Here is a 20600-nt window from a genome sequence, read left to right as displayed (position 1 = left end):
TACAGGGTAAAAAACCTAACCTCATAAAATTGGTCACAAAATGCCACTGGCGAGGTAGCACTTAGCGACATCTAGGAGATGATCAAAAAGTTACAATACTGACATATTTAGCACAAATTTCGATTAAATACATTGCGGTAGGAAAAGATAAGTCTAAAATGTCATTGTAAAACATTATTTTTGACGCCCTATCTTTCAAAAACAAAATACGATGGCCCACGTTGTTTTATACCACCCTCGAAATTTTTTACAATCGTTTTCGCAACATCTATGTAAATGATGAGAAATAACTGTATGTATTTTTATAAACAATGGTTTTCTGTAGCGTAAAGCGTATTATGTTTTCTAATTATTTTACATTCACACTTATTTTGAAATACTCTACAGGCACTAATAGATAATTCCATTGGTTACATAAGCTACGCTATTAATTCTCCTGCATTACATTTGGGAGAACAAAAGAAACATTTGCTGACTCGGAATCGGAACGTGGACCCCCTTTGATTCCGGACTAAGTTCAGGATCGTCCGAAATTCAAACTCGTACATAAACTTATCATTCTGAATCAGTTCGCGAAAAAGCTATAATACATCGTAACTATACACGGTTGGAAAATCCACATGGTCCATCTGCCTTTACATGAGAGCGACAAAGTAAAGAAATTCGTGCGATAGACAAGGATGGCTATACTGAAGACGTTTCATAATCTGAATAGCCACTCCCACTCCTAACCCGAAATGGGCGGTGACTATTCAGATTATAAAACGTCTTCACTGTAGCCATTCTTGTCTATCGCACGAATTTCTTTACTTTACAGATGGGCCGTGTGGATTTTCCAGCCGTGTATAGTCGACCTTGCAATATAAAATATTCAAAATCACTGAGTCTCGGCAGTTTTCTCCCATATTAACCTCGACCAACTGGCACGCGACATTTGAGCATCAAACAAAATGGCACGAATATTACAACCTATTTTTTGTTAACGGTACATACGAACATCTTTTTGTTTAGTTTAGTCAAAAAACATCCAACACAACCCAAGAAGCGAGAGATTTGGACACAGACCTATACATATGCGATATAAATGCGTTCGTTAATACAATGCTATCTCGCCCTGATGAGCTCTCACGTCTGCAGCGCTGTGGACATCTCGTCGTGGATGGTCGCCAGCTCGTGGATCCGCGAGGCGAGCTGCTGGTTTAGCGTGAGGAGCACCTGCTTTTGAGATTCGTGTGCGCTGAGGGCTATTTCGAGTTCCGACTGTGCCAGTTTTATTGTGCTCTGCAGTTCCTGGTTTTCCTTCTGCAGGGACTGAAAGCAAGGAGCAACTTAGGCTTGGAAACCGAAAGGCTGGATGTTACAATTTGATAGGAAAATAGAAATTCAGTTTCACGGATACGTCGGGATTTTTTTAGCTTGTCGATGTCATTAGCCATAGTCTAAAAACTTACCTGAATTTCAGATGTTCTGTTGGAGGAAGCCAAAAGTTTGATTTCATTATTTTTGCTATCCAATTCGGACTCTAGTTGCTCCACGCGAATGCGCAGGGATTGAATTTCCTTTCGTAATTCGTCTGCCAAATCGCCGCCTCCTAGAGAAATGTATTCAATTACTGTGGACGATTTCGAACGAGCTTATTAAATGTTTGAGACTAAATGACACACTGGCAAAGTACATTAATAGATTTAAGAGAACGACTATCTGTGTCCATTTGTGTTGTCAGCGCTCATCATAAAATTAAATTGTCTAATGAGTTTATTGCCTATCTATGGACCATAACCTTTCTAGCAACCAATTTACAAATAAAATATTTCTGGTGTGATAATAGATACGATTTTTGTAAAACCAATCATTTCAATAGTTCGTGTGAATCAAGAATACAGTTTTGAATATTCAAATATGTGGAATCCATGGTAGCTACAGTGCTGTCTTTAGATACTAAAGATATTAAAAAAAGTAATTACAAATTTCATTAAGCGCGAAAAATTCACATTGACCAAAATTATATCGAAAAGTATTGTTAATCACTCTATTAACAAAAGCAACAAAAAGAAAATTGTGTTTCACATGTTGAGCTGTTGAACATTCATACATTCATATTGCGAATATTACAGAAAAATTTAACTACCATAAGTGATGATATTACTGGTGATGAACAAACATTTATATTAGTTGTGACTATTTTATTAATTGCGTATTATTTACTTAATTTTTTTTGTTCCAAGGATGCTTTCTAGTCAAATTTTTACTTTTTATTGCTAAGTTACAAAAACGAATATTATGATAAAATCTCCTTTGTTTTGTTTAGGTAGTTATTTCAATCAAATTAGGCAACGGTGTGACTAAATACTTCAGTTTTTTTTATATTTTGTTTTTCTTCTGAAATGTTAATCCAGTAGGTATAGTCAGGTTCCAATATAACACAGCCACACGCGGGGTTTCGATTTTGGGGTAGCTGATCACGGATCCGAGGTCAATTTTGCAAAATTCAAGATGGCCGACCAAATTTTCAAAAAATATCACATTCGCACCAAATCTGGTATACGGGTATTTCGGGGTCGCTGATTACGTATTCCAGGTCAGAAATTCATTTTGTAATATTTTTGTTTGTTTTATAACCTAAGTACCCAATCATGTTTTAATTTAATTTTAAATCTTGTTCTTTTTTCTGTAAAAGATCTATTCACGGGTTTTCTGCCTAATCTCAGGTAATAAAGTACATAGGTAATTGATTAAACTTCTAAAAACGAATTTTATAAAAATCTGATCTTGGATTCGTGATCAGTGACCCCGAAAACCCCCGTATACCAAATTTGGTGCGAATGTGTTATTTTTTGAAAATTTGGTCGGCCGCCATCTTGAATTTTGCAAAATTGACCTCGAATTCGTGATCAGCGACCACGAAAAACCCCTTATACCAAATTTGGCGCAAATCTGATATTTTTTCAAAAATTGGTCGGCCATCTTGGATCCGCCATCTTGAATTTTGCAAAATTGACCTCGGATCCGTGATCAGCGACCCCGAAAACCCTCGTATGCCAAATTTGGCGCGAATCTGTTATTTTTTGAAAATTCGTGATCTGACCTTAATTGATGCGTTTTTTTGAGGTTAGAAAATTCTGACCGTGGCTTCACATTCGGCGGGGTCTTAACCATATAAATGAACATTTGAATATAGAAAAACATTTTTTTGTATTTTTCCTAGCACTTTTTCGTGAATTTTTGCTATTTTGATCTGTTTTTTGAGGTTAGGAAATTCCTGTAACGTGATAGCTTAATTGTGACTACGGATAATGTATGTCGCATGACAAGTAGATAACTTTTTTTTGTGTGGCTGTGCATGTAATTTATAATATTTGTTGTCTAATACCGTTCGTGGTGTATATGTATAATATAATAGATCTGTGTATTTATGCAGTTGGTTTTACAATACTGACGTATAATTTTTCTTACTGTATGTATATTTAACACTTGCTAATAGTCTACGATGAGATGTTATGTCGTTTCGAGTTTCAGGGTATATTATTAATATAAACATGGTATTTTAATTATATGCGTGATACATCTAAGCATAATCTTCTGTAATTCGAAAGAAATAAATTCTTGAAATATAGTACAACTTATTTTATAACCTGATGGCAACTCGACCCAAGTAGTCATTTTCTTAAAACTATGAATGTTTTTTACGTTAGATAGCTTCGTATGTATATGACAATAGAGATCATCCTAATATACAAAATTATAACCACAATTTTAGGGGAGCTTAGATCATTGGCAGCTAGGGGGGCATCGCGACCGATGCCTTCAAATCTAAAGGACGTGTACCACAAAGACAATGTATCAGTAACTGTTGTAATATAGTAACAAATATAATTAAATAATAATGATAAAATACCTAATTTTCGAGACAGCGTCGATCGCAAGAACTACCAGCCTATACTACATTCACCTAATGTTTAATTAGATAATTTTATTGCAGAATAAAGAAAAATAACTGTACGTTATGATGGCTCTACACAAAACATACGTTGTTTTGTGTGCGCGAATATTCGGTATTTGGCGATTAAATAATTCCCTCCTGAGATTCTAAGCTTAGATCAGTTTTTAATTAACATTTAATTTACTAAGATTAAGAGTTTTATATGAAGGAGACATCAAAAGTTTTTATATTTACATAAAAAAATTAATAAAATATAAATATTCTTATTAAAACGGTATGTCAAATAATAGCATTATTAATCCACGTGGATCACTTTCACATTTTATTGCAGATATAAATAATTGCAGATCCCGATACAATTTTCATAAACTCCCTGTTTCATAAACTAATTCCAATGCACCATATGTCAATTTGAGAGTTACATAACTAGTGGACATACTGCATTAACTAACTATTGAGGAAATTGCAGTTATTTCAGTTCCTTATAATTATTTTTGCGATTGCACATCGAACATTGTCCGTTTAGCGCAAATGTTATTAATAGGAAATAATCTGTGTATTTAATGCAAACCACTCAACCTTAAAACGATAAATACGATACATTTTATACTTAATTCTTTTTCCATATCATATAGTTACCTTCTAATACGAAATCAGATAAGAGATAAGTCATAGTAGGCCACGCCTGCCCACAAATTTTGACGTTTGTAGGCGGTTAGGATCCAGGGGGCATTACGATCGACGCCCTCTAATTTGACTAATTATGCATTTGTCATTAGTATTTTTACTACATTTATAACCCTATTATAACAATTTAAGCAACAAATAGTCTCTTTTTAAGGCACCTTTTCTTAAATCTGATGGCGTAATCTGCCACCTGGCTCAACTTCTCCTAAAACTGTGTGGCAATGTCAATAATTAGTCAGATCCAGATTGTTCTGTGTATCAATTGATACTGTATTGACAGCATTTTTGACAGTGGTTCTATTTTGATTTTAAATTTGTGATGTCACTACTCTTGGTATAGTTTTTTTAAGTTTGGGAAAGAGCTAAATCCGTTTTCCGTTTCGCTTACCTTTGCTGTTCTCGAGATCTGCCTGGTACTTCGCCTTCATCCGCATATTCTCTTCCTTCAGGCTGGCCAACTGTCGTTTCCATTCATCCACGTTAGCGGTGCTTTCTTGTAGGGCGCTAGTCAACCTAGCATTATTGCTTTTTAACGTTGCCAGCTCTATCTCCCATTTCTTCGCGTTGGCAGAACTGTAACGAAGGAAAATACAGATGCATCCAAACTGAATACATTTTATATTTTATGACTGATTTTAAATGTGTTTTCATGTTTTATTTATTTTACGAAGGAAATAGCTCACCCTGTACAATGAAAAAATTACATCGGTTTGATTTTCTATTATTAAGTAAGGCGTTTCCCAATTTGCACCGATTTACTCAATATTAACATATTTGTTACAGGTAATTAAATTTTATTATCAGAATATAATAGTGCATAATTAGTTTATTTGCATTTCCATTATGAGCACATTGTTGGACTAAATGAAATACATATTTCTTCGTAGAAAACGTAATCACTTTCCTCTGCAACTACTTCAGTAAGGTATTTTAAACAGTTCCTTTGATAAGATATTTTTTGTTATAAAAGATAAATGAACCTATTTAAAAAAGCAAAAAGCATTAATGTACTGGAAGAATTTAATTAAAAAAAGTATAAAAATGGATCATGATTTCCATTTATACATCTTACGAATAACTATTATTTTCCGTTGATACAGATCATAATTTAAGATGTGCAACACAAATGAAAGCAGTCAACAAATCGGAACAAATGTAGTTGCAAAACTGCTGCAGTTAGATTGAGCAAATTTCTTATTATAAGAAAATTGTTATAATTTTCAAATTTATATGTAGATTAATGTGAAATGATATGCTAATTAATTAGTAACACCAACGATGCTTGAATACCTGCAAAATGTATACTTAGCATCAAAATTAATGCGTCACTAAAAAGTTGATTTTCTCTTGAACGATTGTAGTGTGAGATGTCAAAGAATGTCAAGCCTCTTATCAAAGCTGTCCATGGATCAAATTGAAGAACTAAAATCCAGAAACCCAACCACAATCGACGAAGGGTCAAGATAACATCATGGATGGAAGAAATAACAGAGAATATGCACGTAGATAATTGGCGGAGCCATCAACAGGTGTGATCGAATGTCGACTCTGGTTTTCTGGATTGTCCTTGGCAAGTAGAAGGTATGACATTCCGCATTCACATTCATTATTGCGTGTATCTGGTATATCAATTATACCAAATAAACTTTTTAAATTCAATAGAAAATTTTAAGTAAGTTATAGGCAATCACAACAGAGTGTGCCTACTCTTTAAACATTAGCACAAACACAGAAATTGAAGGAGGTCGACTAACAAACAATGAACATTCTCCGCGTTCTGTACATTGTTAGGGAAACGCGCAGTAACCCATTTCCTTGGGGGTTGAGCCTTGAGGCTCCGGTAGCGATTACTATTGCGAAAAAGGCCAATGGAGTAGACAGGGTGCAGCAGCCTGATTTTGGCGATCTTTTTTCTGAATTAAATGTAGGGTGTGGCGTGTATAATCTATAAAAATTAAACTACAGCTTCCTAACGATATTTGTAATAGAAAAAGTCTTATACAATAAAAGTTCTATTATTGCGTTTTTCTTTTTCGTAAATTAAAGTTCAATTATGGATCAAAATATTTTCTCTGGAACAGTCCTGTGACGTTGTGGCCATCGCCAACCTAGTCGTCGGGAGCGGATTTTCTCCGGCTGCACCATACACTAACACCATATCGACACGTTCGGAAGTAGTAAATGCATTGTTTTCTCGGTTCGTTGTAAAACTAGTTTGTGCACAAACTAAAAAATTAAACAAAGTAAGAAATAAGAATCTCGTTTTTAATGTAATCGGCACGCTATTCTTATTTTTTACTTCTTTATAAAAATTACACTGTCACTATCGTGGAATTACAAAATAAAAACTTTTGACAATGTAACCTAACCTTCGTGGATTATACCGACTTAGATTATAAGGCTGCATCTCGGGTCGCATAAAAACATTTCCAAAGTTTTTAATAAATAACACAGGGTCGGCCTTCATTTTCGTTGAATAAATGAACTTTAATTTACAAAAAAAAACGCGAAGATAGAACTTTTTCGTATAAGACTTTTCTATTACAAATATCATCAGGAAGCTGTAGTTTAATTTTTATAGATTATACACGCCACGCCCTGTATAGGTTATAGGTTAGGAGACTAAGATAAAAATTTTTATGAAAATTTCAGTACTCAAAAAATACAGGGTGAAAGAGAGAATACAATTACTCTCTATCGAAATTTGAAACAGACTGTACGGTGTGCCAGTCACAATAACGAATATCTACTTGAATCAAACTGTAATATCATCTTTTCTAAAGAATTTGATTTATAATTCACGTTATTATCTCTGCTATTAATTGAGATACATACTTAAATTTAAAGCACGCAAATTTACCTTAAATATTTAAAAATACGCTTATTTAATTATTCTTTGCGTATTACGGATGCTATGTTAAGAAAACATACTCTACTTAGAACAGTTTGTATTTCTTACCCATGAATCTATAAATTAATAGTTTCCCATTATTAATGCATTGTATAAGAATACCATTATTTTCCCATCGCATTAATTCTCTACATGGCGACTAAAGAAAATAGGCACCTAACGGAACATATTCTTATATAATGAAAAAGAGCCAGCGAAGCATCGCAAATTACCCCATTTTTTTATAACGCATAACACTATAAACAATTCTCGATACCTGCAAACAAGCCATGCATAATTGCCTGCATTACATTAGTAGAAACCGTATTCGATTGTAAATTTTCTAATACAGGCATTATAAAATAGTGGAAAACGCTAATTGTACGTCCAACCAATAGCGGTGGTTAAATTGGCAATATTGGAAACGGAAGCAGGTTGAAGAAGGAAACCTGATAACGTCGCCTAATAAATGCTCGCAGGAACAGCTGTTAGGAAATGTTCTATATTCTATATCGACTAAAAATCGATGACAATTTAATTGTACCTTAACATTCCCGATCCGTATCTACAAAAATTAAAACAGGCGTCGGCAAAATGTATTTCCTGAATAGAAACCACCCGTAAATCACATGCGGCGATCCATATAGCACAATTTGCACTTTCTTGTCCGTAGAAAAAGAAAACACATAAATATTGCAAAAAACGTAGCAACGCGTATGAAATGAAACCATGAAGTTCCACATTAATTATATTAACGCTTCCACCAGACCGGGGGGAACCATTAAATGCGCTAAATGCTATCTTTTGGAGCCAGCAAATTCATAAATTATTAATTGAATGCATTAAATATTGAGCACGCTTGAGCGATTATCTAAAAACCCTGCGTGAAGATTATAAAATCATCAAGAAATAAGATTTTTCGATGTTTTAATAGTAGACAATTATTGTTACTTATAGCCCACTATACAGGGTGTCCCGAAATTAGGGGACAATAGTTCTACAGGGTATTCTATGTCGAAAAAGATTACTTTTTTTTGTAGAGCTAGATATTCATAATATCCATTTCTGGTCAGATGAAAATCCACGCGAGCAATACGGCGCACAAATTTTCAAAACAGATTTGCAATAAATGTGTGGACAGGAATTTTAGGGGACCAGCTACTTGGACCGATTAAATTTCCCGTTTGTCTGAATGCAGAAGGATACTTAAACTTTCTGCAAAATGATGTAAGGGAACTATTGGATGATACACCGTTAAACGTACACTTAACGTTACACTATCAACAAGTTGGGCACCATATCACTTTACCTATAATGTCATGAATTTGTTAAACGATCATTTTCCTGGCAGGTGGATAAGGTACAGGTGGCTCCATTCCATTGTCACCTCGATCTCTAGATCTAAATCATCTAGATTACTTTCTGTGGGGTAAGATGAAGGCTGTAGTTTACGCTACAAAAATAAATCCTTTGGAAGAATTACAACAGAGGATTCATTTGGCTGCCAATCAAATCAGACAATATAATTTTGAAGTTCTGAGGTCTTCGCGGGCAATTCGACGTCGAGCGAAAAAATGTATTCAGCAAAAAATCTTTTTGGGCATTTGCTATAAAAACTACTATTGAGATAAAGATAAGTTTTATTAATAGTGTGGTTTTCAATTATTTTTATTAGTTTATTGTACATATTACTATTTAATAATTTCAATTGTTCTTTCTTTACTTTGTCAAATAACAATAATTTACTAAAAATAATAAATTTCTGTGAAAATAACAATTCGCAAAAGGTAAATAACTGAACTGTCAATGCAAATTGTAAGCGGGAGCCAATGGTTCCATCTGTCTCCAATGCAAATGATGCCAAACGCGTTTTTGTTCTTCACAACCCGCTACGATAGAAAATATTGACAATTTCGATTCCCGGTGATTAACACATGTAACATTATTTTTAAACGGATTTTACACAAAAATAGAACATTCTACCAATATGGAGCAAGGGTACCTTTTTTTACCAGAAAACTCTGAAATTCCATACTTTTCAGTCAAAAGTCAAAAAAGTCAAAGCAAAAAAAAGTTATGGTAAATTTTACCCCCCCCCCCCCCCCCAGTGTTGGAACGTATGTGATGAAAATTTGTAAATTTCGTTTTAGTAGCGGACTGAGCACGTAAGAGTTAAGCTAGTTACTAAATTTCATAAATTTATCTCAACTGGTTTCGGAGTTATTTAGAAAAAAACATCATCAGGGTGGCCCTTTAAGTGGCTATAACTTCCTTGGGAAGAATTTTTGGACCCACGTTTATAACGAGCGTTCAAATAAAAACGTGGTCGAAGTTGGCTCTGACACATTGGACGTAGGGAGTAGCTTATAGCGACCAACTTAACCTCATTTCTCAACGAGCTGTATAGCAGCTGTCAGTTTCAATAACGTTAATGACTATATAACTTTATTTTAAAGAATAATCGTGATAACAATAACAAACAATTAAAGGAGCTGCGGAAAGTGTCCCCCTCCTTGTTATAACAATAAATTAAAGCAGCTGCTGAAAGTGTCCCCCTCCTTGTTCCAAGCACTTTTTCAAGTTTTCAAGTTCACCGTAGTTGTTTAAAAACCATTCACAAAATACAGCCCGTCGCGGAAAATCAACTTCATGAAGTTCTTGCTGACAAGTTAAACGATAGGAGAACAAACGCAAATCTTTTTTTAACACTGTGTGGCAGGTACCGACTGATACTCCCACGCTTCCTTCTTTTCTTGTTACACTGCCCGTTTCACGAAAAACATTAACACAACGCTGAACTGCACTTTGAAAAATTTTGTACTCAACAACGCCGGGAAATTGATTTTGAAATTCTATGAAACATTCCTCAATAGAATACTTCCATATTCCATCAATCTTGAGTCCATTTCTAAAGTAGGACTCTATGATAAACACTTTTTGTTCTTGAGAAAACACCATTTTAAACGCTTTTTAAAACGAAAATATTCAAATTGATAGCGGCGATATAGCGCTTTTGCCGGTTGCGTTTTAAGTTCATTTGCTATACGCTACGCCCTACGTCCAAATTTTCAGAACCAACTTGACCACGTTTTTATTTGAACGCTCGTTATAAAGAAAAAGTAATCTTTTTCGACATAGGACACCATGTATATATTTTTGTCCATAAAACAGACATTTTTAAGATAATTGTGAAATTTTGGCGGGAAATACTAGCAACTTCTATAATTTCCGATTCGGACGAATAACGGAGGGTATGACATTTATTATATCGTTTTCTTTGGACAATGTTTTTTAACCGCCTCATAAAAAGCATACAAGTTTATTTTTAATGCAGTCAAAAACAAAGGCAGGATTTACGACATCCACTTTTGTAAGGATTTTTTTATCTTTCCTAACTATCCCTAACCCTATCATGATTATTTATGCCTGTATTTTAACAAGTTCAGCAACAAAGGTTTCCGTCCATCGAAATATATACCTGCAAGAGCTACAAACTAGAAAAATGTGTGATATTTTATATAATTCAAACTATGTACAATATAAAGTACGATAACGGAAATCTGGGATAAAAACTACATCCACAATACTTTTTCCAACGGAGCTGTTTGACAAAAACCGCGTTTGTTTATTTTTGCGAATAATGTATCAATTATTATTATTATTTATAATTTTGACAAGCTTCAAAATTTGAAATAACACTGACATTACCGTATTTTTCACTACAGATTCATCCACTTTAAATTTGTAATATCCAAAGCCTTGTTAAAAAATATGTAATAAACATGAACATATTTCTTGTGCAACAGCGTCAAAATTTTTAAATAATGAAATTAACAAATGCAACATGTAAACATTTAGGAGAATTTTAAGGTTTAAAAATGCTACATCGAACCATATATCCGTTAAATAATTAAACCAGGGACGGCTTTGAATATTTTCTCATACAAGGAACAAAAAACCTCAAATTGTCGTTATAAGTTAATTGTTATACGAAAGAAAAGCTTCTTTTATAACTGTTAAATTTACAATTTCATAATGTAACATGTAAGTACATCATAAAATGATAATAGATTACTAAAATATGATATTCCCTAAAACCGTAAGAAATGTGAACAATTAGATGTACCCTCTTATCAGTATCACTGCTTTCCCATTTTTATAAGCAATTGCTTTAATGTTGCAAGATTTATCTACCAAACTGACAGACTTGAACAAAGCTAATAGCGAGAATCTATTAATATCTATTTGCAAACAAAAAATAACGCATAAAATTTTGATTAGATATTCTATATATTTGTAATTACTGATTTATGATTTAAAAAGTTATTTTGATAAATACCTTAGATCTTAAAATGTTAAGTTTCTAATTACCAAAATAGTTAAATAATAAGGCTTTAATTGGTATTATAGGCATATAGTAAGCAAACAAACGAAAAATCATCTAATTTGCGATAAATCGCTCAATCTGGCAATGATGCTTTCTTCTTCTTCTCATTCCCTTCAACTGAACAGATCGTAGCGACCTCTGGCGGAGGACGCGAAAACACTGAATTTACAGAGTTTAGCAAAAAAATCAATGCAGTTACCGATATAAATTCGCTAATTCCTCCATCAACGATATTAAACTAATATATATAATTTGAGAAATGAACATTTTCATTTTTTGCAGTTGAAGGAAAATTCCATCTACATCCTAAGGGAATATATACCAAAGAAGTTATAGTATCTGTTGTTTAACGCAGAATATTTTATCAGACTAATTTTCTCGTGGCCCCTAAAGCCGGCCCTGTTTAAAGCTAGACGAAACAATTGCATCAGGCCAAGGCAACTGGTGCAAACGCGGCGGACCAAATGAACACTGCCCAAGAATCTCACTTGGCGCTCCGAAGTCGGAGAAAGTCCAGGAAAGAAGACCCCGGGGGAGGCGCCCAGCTGAAAATGGTGGTGCTCGGTATAAAAACCGGGCGGCTTTTTTCTAACGTATCAGTTTCGAATTTTCGTTTCTTTGCGCTCCCAAACCTCCACACCAAGTAAAATGTTCGCCTGCAGCAAAGTGAGTGATTTTCTTTAAGTGAAAAGTTGGCGTGTGGACAGTGAAGTTTAACATAAATGTCCTAAATGGATTTGTTTATATTTTTTTATTGAAAATTTATTTTTATTCTAATTTAAATTCGATTTCCGTACATCAGTACAAAAAAAAAATAAATAAGTTGTACCCTGGGTGATAAACAAATTAATCGAAAAAATTGGAAATACTAAACATCATTTTAAAATTAAGAATGTTTACTATATTACAAAATATAAAAAGTGAAAATAAATTAAATTATAATATCCCTAAAATTATTTTATAAAAAGTAGGTATTCATTTATTTAAATGTTACAGTAAAAAAAAAACATTGGATAGTTCACACACTTTAGTGGATTTGAAGCAGATTTATAGTAAATTTCGTTCTGTCTGTTTTTAATAATATGAATATTTATTTTTATATTGTAAAGGGTATTCAAGGACCATTCTTATTTCATTTACTTTTGTATTTGATATAAAAAAATGATATGGTCTATAGTTTTAGGAAATTTTCTTGCGATTTCATAGCAATTCCAGACACATTCAATTGTTGAATGTTGTAAATTTGTTTTTAAATACAACACCCTGTAAATTTTTATATATTTGGATGATTTAAGATATCACCAATGTGTTAAAAAGAGATTCCTTTTAATTTCTAGTCGACTAAGACTTTGAACTGATAGTTATTGAGGGCTTGCAAAGCATTTTTTTTATAATGAGCAGTTACATTGATTAGTAACAAACGTATTATATTATTTTATTAGGTGATCATCGCCTTGACTCTATTCTTTGCCCTCTGCCAAGCTGGATATCTTGGAGGTGGCCTAGAAGAGGGGTACGGTGGCCACATTGGCGGTGGGTACGGTGGCCACATTGGTGGTGGATACGAAGGTGGCTTGGATATTTCAAGTTATGGAGGTGGGGACGACAAAGGATATGAAGAAATAAATGTAAGTAAAGAATGTAATGTTACTCTCCCTATGCAATATTTTGAAAAGTTAACATCGCCACGTAATAATGATTTATCTTAACAGGTTCATCCAAAATACCAATTCAATTACGCCGTTCACGATCCTCACACCGGTGATGAGAAACAGCACCAAGAAGAACGCGACGGTGACGAAGTTAAAGGCTCATATTCCCTCAAGGAGGCCGACGGTTCCACTCGTGTAGTAGAATACAAAGCCGACAAGCATAATGGATTTAACGCCGTGGTGCACAAGATTGGAGGTGGTCATGGCGGTTATGGAGGTGGCCATGGCGGTTACGAAGGCGGATATGGAGGTCACTTATAAAGACTTAGTGTAGTCCATTTTTTTCAAGTATATCAATAAAAGAACTCTGTCGTACATCTTAAATTCTTTTCAAAATTGTGGTGTTTAATGTGGTTAGACAGAAAGGGCAATAAAATAAAAAATTTGCCTTGGTAATAATAGTTTGGATAAAACGCTTATAATTTCTAAAATAGTTTGAAAATCTTGAAATACGTGCGTTATACAGAAATTATAATAAATTCTATTTGCTAGTATGTTAAATCTACCAATCAAGTTGATTCTTGTAAAATTACTTTTAACATATTGTTCGTAGTTAGTATTAACGATATTAAATTCTCATTTTATTGATAGACTGTACTGTATCCTGTAAATTGAAATAATAAAAAATATTTTGTTTAATAATATTTTATCATAATTACTGTCTATACTGGGTATAATTTTAAACGGGGGTCGTATATATGCGATAGCAATCTCCAACGTTTAGAAACACATTTCAAAAGTCTTCTGTGAACACTGATCACACTGGGAGCATGCTTTGTTGCCAAATCTTATATTTCTTGAATTGCATACATTTTTTCAAAATATCAAACAAAAATTTAACAATGAAGACACACAAACACCATACCCCCACTAAACAATGAAACAAATAACTTTATAAGGTTATATGCTTACACAAATTCTATTTCGATTGCAGTAAAAACTGATACTTCACGCAGGTCTTGAAATAAACTGATATTACAACAAGGACAATGTTAGACACTTCGACACGCAAACTGAACACTGCTTTAAAGAATAAGATATACTTTTTATTAAAAATTTTTTAATGTTCGACAACACTATGGTGACATTAAAATAACACGTGGCAAAGTACTACAAAGGCAATCTGTTTTTCCGAAATTATTATTCATTGTAGTTTCGCTATCTGCCACTCCGTTACTTTCACAGTTGGTTAAAAAAAGGCAACAATGGGTAATACTGATAAGCGCGCACAACCAAGTTCGGGAGCTGCCAGTAGCGGCATAGACAAGAGTTTAAGAGCAGTTTAAAAGACTCGACTACGTGCTTGATTTAAAAAAAAATGTTTCAGATTAATATTCTGGGGAATATGTACTATTGTCAGTCACTTAAAATTACACTTTGTATACTGGATGTATTTATTTATAGGTACCGTCGTTGATATGGTATGTAAAAAACAAATGAAGTTCAAATATTTTTTATTAAATAGATCAACAATGTCAATATGTGGAAACTAAAAATTTTCCAAATTTGCTGAACACGTTGACTGCGGTACATACCTCGGGGGGTATGTACTCATTATAAAAAATATGCGAATATCAATAATCACATTTTTACTGTATCTTGTGGAAGTTGCAGAATCTGTAGTTTTTAGAAATAATGATTTTTCTATTATTTTCTTTTCAAAACTCTTTGCGAACGAAAACGTTAGTATCCTAGGATATATAATTACAGATACATGCAAGTTTATAGCAATAATTGTGTTATTTTTAATTTTATAGGGTCAAATGTAATAAAATTACATATCCCCAGGGATATGTACCGCACACAGAAGAAGTTTTGTTATATATCCCTGAAGATAGGTACCGCAGTTACGGACAAAGTACATTGAGATTATCTTGCAGTCAACGTGTTAACTAAGCTGCCTATGATTATGATATTCTTTTCAAACGCTAGTTTTTGAAAAACTGTGTAAAAAACTTTTTATCTTAAAATCTAATACTAGAATGTTATTCTATGCTCTTCAAAATTCCATCGTACCAATTTTTTTAAGACATTTTTTTAAAATTTGTGCAATATAAAATTTAAAAACTTAGGTATAGTCTTTCCGAAGTCAGTTGAATATGCAAAAAAACGTATGGTATTAAGATTTAATGAGTTTCATAGGCGTCCCTAAAAAAATTTTCTGCTACAGGTAAAAAATTATAATTTGTATATAATGTGCAGAAAATTTCTATTATGTGTTCATTTGGCCAACAACATATTTTAATTATTTATGTCCTCTAACAATTTTATTATGTTGGTGGTAAATTTCCTTTTGTTCCGTTTCAAAAGGTCTCCAAAATGCCATGTTGTGATAATATTTTATTTTTCTCCCTTTCGCAATTGTAACATGAATGATTGATAGAAGGTGCCTATAATAAATTAAAATTACCTGAATCACAATCAAATTTCGCATTGTTGCACTGCACTGCTGGGCAATTTATCAACCACTTGTCGTCTGCTGTGATTTATTGCCCAGTAGCCCAATGCAACTGTAATCGTTTTCCTTTGCCCGCACTCGCATTCTTCAACTGAGCGTATACATTTCTATCGCCTCCACGTTTAGTTCGACCAGACCTGTATATAGGTATGGCCAAATAAATATGGGAATAAGTTTTTCAAATATTTCAATGCCGAGTTACTGCGTCAGCCACCAAACCTGGTACATACTATCAATCTGTTGGTTCTTCAATTGATATCGGAAAAACTATAACAGTTCTATATTTTCTTTATTGTAATTATTTTATATTTTATCCATCTAATATTTTCAGAAATTCTGTTAAAAACAGGACAATTTGCACTGCTTTTACATAAACAATGTATTTTTTTTCTTGCAAAACTAATCTTTATTCAGTTTTAATAAAAAATTGCTAATATAATTTATCAAACATTGGTCCTCAAGGGGTTACACCACAGTAGAATTTTCAAAAAATCGTTTTTTTTTTATTAAAAGGTAGTTTGAACTTTCTAGAATATGAGGCAAAAGGTTTTATACATGAATTTTTTGTTTTTAATTTATACTATTTAATACTGATTTATAACTTCTCTAATACACTCATAGATGTCGTTAGGGAGTATGCGTGTACAATTCAAGCAAAATTTTCAAACAAAAGTATGTTGGTGTATCATCAGTGCACGTTCATGTCTAAAACTCATTTTAAAACTTTAAACGCGTTTTTCTCGAAACACGCTTTTTCAAAACGGCACGCACCATAACTCCAACAATTTTCAATGTTTTCTTTTGAAATTTTAACCACATATTTAAAACAACATTTTGGAGAGAAACACGTACGGATTTTTCGACAAGTTAATTTAAACAACTGTTATAAACAAATAACTTCCCTTTTTTTTGTCAAAAATTTAACGTTTTACTTCAAACACTTGCCAATTTTACAAAAAACAATATTTTTACAATCCCATACGTGTTTCTCTAGCTATACTCGTGTAGATTAAGAGAAATTTTTTTTTTGTTCTACATTGAAATTTGCACTAGTTGCAGTGCGTGCTGCGGGACGCCTCGATAGCAACGCTTCAGTGCCGCCCGCCATTTTGAAATATTTTTTAAAGAAAAATTTTCTGCACACTTAATACACGCCTAATAACATACTTAAACAGTTTTTTCTATTACCTTTCCTTTTATTAAAAAAGAAATTGTCAAAAACACGCTTTTTTTAAGAAGTTACAGTGGTGTAACCCCTTAAACGAAAAGCGTAGTACATCTCTTATATCCAAAAAATAATAAAATCCGTTTTATTATGACACGGAGACTTACCTTTGGGCCAACGCGAGCTTCAATCTATCGTTTTCATATTTCAACTGCATATCGATGGGGTTGGTGTTAGCAGTTATATATTGAGTTTTATCCATCTTGACTTGATGGCTAGGACTCTCGTTGCTTTGCATGCCAGAGATTGAATGGCTGCGAGGATGGGGCACCTCATCCTCTGCTTTGGCGTTACTAGGTACTGGCATGGCAGCGCAACCTAGAAAAAAATATATTCTTAGCATTTCTATTATTTACACTTAACAAACAAGCTAAATTCAAGAGGTTAATAATTAAATACCTATTTGGCAGTTAAATTGTGAAGTATTTGTTGATAAATTGCAGAAAAATACATTGTTAGCCATATTCTGCCTATTAATCATCTATTACTTACTTGAAAACTGAAAAATGTATACTACTTTGGGCAAATATCTTATCTATGGTGTATTTTATCTCTTATCATAAATTATTTTCATTTATATTGTTTACATATGCTATAAAATAGTTTGATGTCCTAGATAACAATATTTACCCGTCATTTTCTCCAACGAATGTGTTTAAAAATACTTAACAAGTTTACACAAATTAATTTCTTATTATTGGAAAACAATTAATGTTATTTATTTTTTATAATAATGTAATCGAATGAATCAAACCTTGAAGTATACGATTCAAATTTAAAGTTCCGAATGTTTTAATTTGATATCACACGTAAAATGCGACAAAACATTGAAAGATAATTTTACAAAGCAATTTTAATGATTAAAAATCAACTTTACAAATTATGAAATTTAATTTATGTTATATGTAAATGTATATTACTTACCAGGAGGTTCAAGTAGATTGTCGGACTGATCAGGAGCAGCAGTAGCAGCTCTGGTAGTTATAGGACTAGCATTTGCACTTGTAACTGGAGTCACTGCTGTCCCACCATTGGCAGTTACCTTACTTATGGCAGATCTGGTGGCTTCTTTTACTTCGTTGAATTTGTCAATAAACTATTAAATAAATTTATATTAAAACATACATAGCAGATGAACAATTTATTCAAATAGGAAAGGAAATTATGTCATTACTTACTTTCTGAAGTTCAGCTTCTGAGGAGAAACCTAGTCCATATACAGTATTAGCTCTAACATCGGACCATTGTCCGAATTTCTGCGAGGTTTTTGTAAAAGTCATGTTAGGAGTAACAGTACTATTTATAACAGCCTTTTGACCTTCTACACTAATAATTCTGTACAAACTTCTGGAAGAATCGTAAAAAAATGAAACGCTAACTGCTGTACTTGAAGCCGGCATCCATGACCGCTTTGTTTTCGGATCAATGTGGAATACATGAGCCTTGCATGTGAAGATAGGTTGCTCACTATGAAAAAAAATGAAATTACAGTTTTACATGAAAGAATACCTGAATAAAGGAGTGGTTCTGAAATTCAACCACTAATTATGGTTCATATAAGCTAAAAATAGAACTGCAAACTGCTCAATAAATTAAGACACAGGCTAATACATTCATTAAGTGATTACTTCTAATTTTATAAATTTAATGGGAGGTGTAATTAAAAAAATAATGTATAAGTTGAATTAATCTCAGCCTTTTATAAAAGCAGAAATATAAATTAATTAATTTATAATATATTTACCCCATTGTATCCTTGCCAGACGTCATTTATATACAAAACACAACTATACAAAACAACAATTTTTTACAAAACTGTCACTGTCACTGAAAAACTGTCAAGCAAATTCCTCCATACTGCCTGTTGTATTACCAACTTTCGAACTTTCTAAATTCCAAGGAAGAACCAATAGTTTGAAGTTTGTGGTGGTACTATTTCAAAATTCATAGGTTAAAAAATTGAGGTCACAAATTTTTTTCTACTCATAAAAATTCAGTGATTTACAAAGAACAATATAATTTTATTTGATTTAAAAATTCAAACGCTTCAGTATCAAAAAGTCCCAAAGATTAGTATAGTATATTAGTATACTACTGTTGTTGGTTATATTTATTTAGGAATTTTTTCTTTATAACGTTGAACGTTGAACGTCAAAGAAAGAGGCTCCCTCTTTTGTTCTTTCCGAGGTTAGATTTTGAGAACCACGTTTCTTTCCGAAACATTTATTACATTTAGGTGAGTTTTAGTTGTATATACTTGATAAAAAAACCTCTCACGTCCTATTAAGTCTATTTTCAACAAGACCATATCGTAGATTTGTATTATTCCGTCTACTTTTTTAGTAAACATGGGTCGCGTTCGTACCAAAACCGTCAAAAAGGCCTCCAAAGTCATCATCGAAAAGTATTACACCCGCTTGACTTTGGATTTCCATACCAACAAGCGTATTTGTGAAGAAATCGCTATTATTCCCACAAAACCCTTGCGTAATAAAATCGCTGGATTTGTTACACATTTGATGAAGCGTCTGCGTCACTCACAGGTATGTTTTTAGTTTATCAGAGATGGTCTGTGAATTACATTTATGATGCCTGTTTAGGTGCGTGGTATTTCAATTAAATTGCAAGAGGAGGAACGTGAAAGACGTGATAACTACGTCCCAGAGGTCTCCGCTTTGGAACATGATATCATCGAGGTGGATCCCGAAACTAAGGAAATGTTGAAGATGCTGGAATTCAATAATATTAGTGGGCTCCAATTGACCCAATTACCTGCAAACACATTTAATAGACGTACGTAATTTTTATGTAATAACTAAGAAAAAATAAATTTTACATTGGTACAATAGTTTATTTTATTGATTATTATTATTATGAGTGATTTGTTTTGTTACTCTCCTGGAAGCTGGTTACGTTGCATGAGTGGCCATCCGTAACGATCTGAAGGCGTTTGATATACTTGTTGAGTCTGCAGTAATATATAGAAGTGATTAGATATGTCGTTATAACTAAAAATTAATACCTTCATTGATATTAGAAATCAAATTATGATTTATTAAAAATATACTTTAATGTTTGTATAGAAGTAGCATGTTACAGAAAAGCATGATAAAAGTAGTCCTTTTTTTAATACGAGTAGTAACGAAAGATTTTTTTTTTGATTTTTTATTTTATTCAAAGAACTTCTTAAAAAGGCTTTTTTCAATTCCTTCCTTGATTTATGGTCCTGATTTTGGCTCTACAAAATTATACTTACTGGCATGGCTAATACTCGCCCCAGCATTCGAAAAATGCTGGTCAG

General features: G+C 33.0%; 3 protein-coding genes across 3 annotated transcripts; 2 read left to right on the top strand and 1 right to left on the bottom strand.

Annotated features, from left to right (window-relative positions):
• Positions 1-817: 817 nt before the first annotated feature.
• Positions 818-19142, bottom strand: LOC108907841 (homer protein homolog 2-like). Its single transcript, XM_018711663.1, has 7 exons — positions 19044-19142; positions 18478-18766; positions 18224-18395; positions 17407-17617; positions 5016-5200; positions 1452-1591; positions 818-1311 (listed from the first exon to the last, which is right to left on the bottom strand). The coding sequence occupies exons 1-7, from the start codon at positions 19067-19069 to the stop codon at positions 1126-1128; spliced, it is 1209 nt and encodes a 402-aa protein (XP_018567179.1). The 5' UTR covers positions 19070-19142; the 3' UTR covers positions 818-1125.
• Positions 12393-14217, top strand: LOC111691625 (adult-specific cuticular protein ACP-20-like). The gene is made up of 3 exons (XM_023454739.1): positions 12393-12570; positions 13347-13532; positions 13617-14217. Exons 1-3 carry the CDS (start codon positions 12553-12555, stop codon positions 13875-13877), a joined length of 465 nt encoding a protein of 154 aa, XP_023310507.1. The 5' UTR covers positions 12393-12552; the 3' UTR covers positions 13878-14217.
• A 281-nt stretch (positions 19143-19423) lies between the features above and the next one.
• On the top strand, positions 19424-20147 carry LOC108907832 (40S ribosomal protein S17). Its single transcript, XM_018711652.1, has 3 exons — positions 19424-19535; positions 19643-19842; positions 19900-20147. Exons 2-3 carry the CDS (start codon positions 19648-19650, stop codon positions 20098-20100), a joined length of 396 nt encoding a protein of 131 aa, XP_018567168.1. The 5' UTR covers positions 19424-19535; positions 19643-19647; the 3' UTR covers positions 20101-20147.
• Positions 20148-20600: the final 453 nt, after the last annotated feature.

This window comes from Anoplophora glabripennis, unplaced genomic scaffold (genome assembly GCF_000390285.2).
Source record: "Anoplophora glabripennis isolate ALB-LARVAE unplaced genomic scaffold, Agla_2.0 scaffold11, whole genome shotgun sequence".
In the NCBI taxonomy this organism is placed as follows: Eukaryota; Metazoa; Arthropoda; class Insecta; order Coleoptera; family Cerambycidae; genus Anoplophora; species Anoplophora glabripennis.
Note: the sequence above shows the minus strand (reverse complement) of the source record. Positions and strands in the feature narration are given on the sequence as shown.

What these genes read in the sequence shown, in the direction of transcription:
- LOC111691625 (XM_023454739.1), top strand. An exon ending in AAGGATATGAAGAAATAAAT is followed by an intron (nt 13,533 to 13,616) that starts GTAAGTAAAGAA and finishes TTATCTTAACAG; the next exon opens with GTTCATCCAAAATACCAATT.
- LOC108907841 (XM_018711663.1), bottom strand. Translation starts at nt 19,069, where the DNA reads ATGACGTCTGGCAAGGATACAATGGG. An exon ending in TCTGGCAAGGATACAATGGG is followed by an intron (nt 18,767 to 19,043) that starts GTAAATATATTA and finishes TTTTTTTCATAG; the next exon opens with TGAGCAACCTATCTTCACAT. An exon ending in CAATCTACTTGAACCTCCTG is followed by an intron (nt 17,618 to 18,223) that starts GTAAGTAATATA and finishes ATTTTTTTCTAG; the next exon opens with GTTGCGCTGCCATGCCAGTA.
- LOC108907832 (XM_018711652.1), top strand. Translation starts at nt 19,648, where the DNA reads ATGGGTCGCGTTCGTACCAAAACCGTCAAAAAGGCCTCCAAAGTCATC. An exon ending in AGCGTCTGCGTCACTCACAG is followed by an intron (nt 19,843 to 19,899) that starts GTATGTTTTTAG and finishes ATGCCTGTTTAG; the next exon opens with GTGCGTGGTATTTCAATTAA.